Source organism: Rhopalosiphum padi, unplaced genomic scaffold (genome assembly GCF_020882245.1).
Source record: "Rhopalosiphum padi isolate XX-2018 unplaced genomic scaffold, ASM2088224v1 scaffold1, whole genome shotgun sequence".
NCBI classification, from domain to species: domain Eukaryota; kingdom Metazoa; phylum Arthropoda; class Insecta; order Hemiptera; family Aphididae; genus Rhopalosiphum; species Rhopalosiphum padi.
The window spans coordinates 2,226,246-2,231,815 of record NW_026869996.1 but is presented as its reverse complement, the minus strand read 5'-3'; the positions used below and the strand labels follow the sequence as shown (position 1 = coordinate 2,231,815).

Sequence of the window (5,570 nt, the reverse complement as noted above, 5' to 3'; positions counted from 1 at the left end):
AATTGATTTAAATACAACATTTAGATTAAAGATAATTTTTATAATTGATAATTTAAATTAATATTAGTATTCACAGATAATGGATAACTTACGTATAATATTATAATATATATTTTTTTAATGAAATGTCATTATAGTTATAATGTACATATACATATTATATATTATGTAAAAAGGTCATAATTAAATGTAAAATAATGAAACAAAATTTAATGTATAACAATTCAATGATAATATAATAGCTTATTGCCGTCATCAATACAAAAAATATAAACATACGTTACAAATATAATGACAATATAAATAAAATATTAAATGTACAAACAAATTAAACAAATTAATTATTAATCAATACATTTGATACTGATTTTTATCACTTAAATTTTAAATAATTATTTTTTCATTTTTTTACTTTATACCATTTCGTGCTGTAAATTTGGATAAATATTTATTTTATTTTTTTGACATTGAAAGGTTTTTATTTCTAACGAGTCTTCATCAAACTCTTTATTTTTTGAATAGTTATTTTTATTATACCTAAGTATTAAATGATGAGTAATGCTAGAAAAAAAACAACCTAAAAGCTTCGTACTCCACCCAAAAGTTTTATACAAAAAAGTAATATTAATACCCGTATCGACGAGTGTTAATGTAACTTTTACGACAAACAATATCCCCATTAACCCCGATACAAAAGTCCCAATTGTAGTAAACCAACCCCATAATTTAAATAATTTGTCTTCAACCATTTTTCCTAGTGAATTCTCGTCTATCAAATATTTAAATTGAAGGCCTTGGCTTACTGTTTCGTAACCCATAGATTGTCTAATTATATTATTTTTGACAGCGTCCACTTCTTGGGGATATATTATATGTTGTTGGAAAGCTTTCATTGTATCTTTTGTATAAATACCGGAATTCATGAGAAAATCTAAGCTTTTGTATGTCCACGTCCATGCCGTATTTGGTTTTAATTTCTGTGGCGTTTTTATTTCTTGAATATTTGGAAAAAATCCATACCAATTTCCATCTAAATTAAATGCAGGTGGGAATAATGAATTGCAATTAATTTGCGTTCCATATTTTTGTAAAGTATGCGTTTTTGGAGCCATGTAATAAGTTTTGTTATTATACAAAACTGTTAATTCATTGTAACACGACGTGTCTTTTTTAGTTACCTCGACACTAACTTTTTTACATTTTATTAAATAAATTATTTCGGCGTGCTTGACGGCAGTGAATCCAGGCCCTCCACCCATAATATATGCAAACTCGGGAAGATTGTTTGAGGCTAAGGTAAGTCTTTGCTGTAATAATTGCCGTTCAAGCACACATTGTTTTTGTAATAAATCATTATATAATGCTGTTATTGTTGATTTAAAAAAATTTTCAACGTATACAAATTTTGTATTTACATACGCTATTAAATCAGTGTTTTGCGGAGAAATTGATTTTATATGAAAATTATTTAAAAACATGGTATCCGTAAGAATGAGTAATTGTGTATGTTCTGTTTGAATTACAGGGATTTCACAAGCGAATGTTTTTTTAATTTTTTTGAGAGCAAACACTATTTTGTCTGTCTCTACGATATACGTATATAAAGTCGAGTTGTCGTTAGTGATCGAGGTAATTAATGATGCTGGACCGTCAAATAGAACAACAAAATCTTGTTCTTCACAATTATAATGATTGTTTGTCCATACAGTTTAGAAATGCATGGTCTAAAATACAATAAACTAATAGGTAAGCTACTCCACGTTTTACAATCGTGCATATTTTTTCAACTATATAATTTTAGTTAATTCCTTATAAATATAATGAAAAAATGCATAGGAGACGGAGACTCAAGCGTTACAAAAAGATTAGCTGAAATAATGGCTTATGGACCTAGACTACCCGTCATAAAAATAGAATGTCGCAACCATTTATTGCGAAATTATGGGACAAAATTAGTAGCTATGACATTAAATACCAAGTATCCGATTTCGTTAAGAAAACATTTAAAATCAAATATATTATGCTTTAGATTTTCAATAACTAAGGCAATTGAGTATCGTAATAGTTTACAAGGCCAAACAGATTACCAAAAATCAGTAGGCAAGTTAATTATTATAATTATTTTTTTTTGATAACATTATAAATTAACACAATTATAGTATTATAATATTATTATATTATTTAAGGATTACGACAAGATATAAATAACAGTTTTCGACACATTTTGGGAGCCCATGATCGATGTGAATCATACTTTTGTAAGGGTACGCAAGGAAATGAAAAAAATATGATCGAAGATGCCGAAAGATCAGGGCTTGTGAGCGATATATCCCAATTAATATCTCGTTTAGTAGTAAATGTTGATAGTTTACTGATGAATGTTGACAATAACGTATGTGAACAATTCAATAGTGTAATTAATAAATATTTAGCGGGTAAACGAATAAATTATTCCCAAAGAAATTCATATAATGCTCGAGTTGAAGCTGCGGTTATATCATGCAACTCAGGTGGAAAGTTTCTCCGGTTAATGCATAAAAATATGGTCGATGAAATAAGTCCAGGTAAATAATAATATGACATATATTAATATTTAAAGAAAAATGATATAGGCACCTATAAAACGTACATTTTTTAAAACGTAAATATGTATTTAAAAATGTCAAGTCATTATTTTTAAATCATTTTAATATTTTTAAATCATTTACACATTTATGTTTTTTTTTAGGGGAAATAGGGAAAAAATTTCTTGCATCGAGTGAAAAGAAAAGATGTCAGCCAAAATCTAAAAAACTTCTTTTTCCTGGAAATTCGGAAAATAGGTGTAATAATGGCCCGGATCAACATTATGGTTTAGCTGAACCATTACCGGAAGATAATATTTCAAAAGAAGAACTAGAAAAAACGAAAGAAAATTTCATTAATGCCTTACGATTGGACAAACATGAACGGTTAGCCATTGAAGAAAAAACAAGAGATCAGGCCAATTCACAAATTTGGCATGTTGAACGTCGAAGTCGACTCACGGCGTCAAATTTTGGTCGCGTTTGTAAACTTCGACCAACTACGTCGTGCAAGAATACAGTCTATGATATAATTTATAGGAAGTTTTCTTCGAAAGCTACAGATTATCCATCAAATACATTAAATTTAACATTTTTCCTTAAGAAACCCCCATAATAAATGATTATAAACCAGAAATTTCCTTAAAATGTATTAAAATAACCATTAATTCATCAAAAAACCCCATAAAAACCGCTTTAAATCCATCAAATAAATTAAATTTAACATTTTTCCTTAACAAACCCCCATAATAAATTATTAAAAACCAGAAATTTCCTTAACATGTATTAAAAAAACCATTTATTCATCAAAAAACTCCATAAAAACCGCTTTAAATCCATCAAATAAATTAAATTTAACGTTTTTCCTTAACAACCCCCAATAATAACCGATTTAAAACCATCAAATTTCATTAAATTTAACATTTTTCCTTAACAACCCCCCATAATAAATGATTAAAAACCAGAAATTTCCTTAAAATGTATTAAGAAAACCATTAATTCATCAAAAAACCCCATAATAATTGATTTAAATCCATCAAATAAATTAAATTTAACATTTTTCCTTGTCAACCCCCCATAATAAATGATTATAAACCAGAAATTTCCTTAAAATGTATTAAAAAAAACCATTAATTCATCAAAAAACCCCATAAAAAACCGCTTTAAATCCATCAAATAAATTAAATTTAACGTTTTTCCTTAACAACCCCCAATAAAAAACTATTTAAAACCATCAAATACATTAAATTTAACATTTTTCCTTAACAAACCCCCATAATAAATGATTAAAAACCAGAAATTTCCTTAAAATATATTAAAAAAAACATTTAATTCATCAAAAAACTTCATAATAATTGATTAATATCCATCAAATAAATTAAATTTAACATTTTTCCTTAACAACCCCCAATAATAACCGATTTAAAACCATCAAATACATTAAATTTAACATTTTTCCTTAACAAACCCCCATAATAAATGATTATAAACCAGAAATTTCCTTAAAATGTATTAAAAAAACCATTAATTCATCAAAAAAACCCCATAATAATTGATTTAAATCCATCAATTATATTAAATTTAACATTTTTCCTTAACAACCCCCCCATAATAAATGATTAAAAACCAGAAATTTCCTTAAAATGTATTAAAAAAACCATTAATTCATCAAAAAACCCCCATAAAAACCGCTTTAAATCCATCAAATAAATTAAATTTAACATTTTTTCTCAACAAACCCCCATAATAAATTATTAAAAACCAGAAATTTCCTTAACATGTATTAAAAAAACCATTTATTCATCAAAAAACTCCATAAAAAACCGCTTTAAAATCCATCAAATAAATTAAATTTAACATTTTTCCTTAACAACCCCCCCTAATAAACGATTTAACACCATCAAATAAATTAAATTTAACATTTTTCCTTATCAACCCCCCATAATAAATGATTAAAAACCAGAAATTTCCTTAAAATGTATTAAAAAAACCATTAATTCATCAAAAAACCCCATAATAATTGATTTAAATCCATCAAATAAATTAAATTTAACATTTTTCCTTAACAACCCCCATAATTAATGATTAAAAACCAGAAATTTCCTTAAAATGTATTAAAAAAACCCATTAATTCATCAAAAAACCCCATAATAATTGATTTATATCCATCAAATAAATTAAATTTAACGTTTTTCCTTAACAAACCCCCATAATAAATGATTAAAAACCAGAAATTTCCTTAAAATGTATTAAAAAAACCATTAATTCATCAAAAAAACCCCCATAAAAAACCGCTTTAAATCCATCAAATAAATTAAATTTAACATTTTTTCTCAACAAACCCCCATAATAAATTATTAAAAACCAGAAATTTCCTTAACATGTATTAAAAAACCATTTATTCATCAAAAAACTTCATAATAATTGATTAATATCCATCAAATAAATTAAATTTAACATTTTTCCTTAACAACCCCCAATAATAACCGATTTAAAACCATCAAATACATTAAATTTAACATTTTTCCTTAACAAACCCCCATAATAAATTATTAAAAACCAGAAATTTCCTTAACATGTATTAAAAAAACCATTAATTCATCAAAAAACCCCATAATAATTGATTTATATCCATCAAATAAATTAAATTTAACGTTTTTCCTTAACAACCCCCAATAAAAAACTATTTAAAACCATCAAATACATTAAATTTAACATTTTTCCTTAACAACCCCCCCTAATAAACGATTTAACACCATCAAATACATTAAATTTAACATTTTTCCTTAACAACCCCCAATAATAACCGCTTTAAATCCATCAAATAAATTAAATTTAACATTTTTCCTTAACAACCCCCCCATAATAAATGATTAAAAACCAGAAATTTCCTTAACATGTATTAAAAAACCATTTATTCATCAAAAAACTCCATAAAAACCGCTTTAAATCCATCAAATAAATTGAATTTAACATTTTTCCTTAACAACCCCCAATAATAAACGA

At 25.9% G+C, this 5,570-nt stretch overlaps 1 protein-coding gene across 1 annotated transcript; it reads right to left on the bottom strand.

Annotated features, from left to right (window-relative positions):
- Window positions 1-413: 413 nt before the first annotated feature.
- Window positions 414-1,700, bottom strand: LOC132931170 (uncharacterized). Its single transcript, XM_060997293.1, has one exon. The coding sequence runs from the start codon at window positions 1,476-1,478 to the stop codon at window positions 414-416; it is 1,065 nt and encodes a 354-aa protein (XP_060853276.1). The 5' UTR covers window positions 1,479-1,700.
- Between the last annotated feature and the right edge of the window lie 3,870 nt (window positions 1,701-5,570).

Bases quoted from the DNA above. Each gene is read 5' to 3' on its own strand.
- LOC132931170 (XM_060997293.1), bottom strand. From the start codon at position 1,478: ATGTTTTTAAATAATTTTCATATAAAATCAATTTCTCCGCAAAACACT.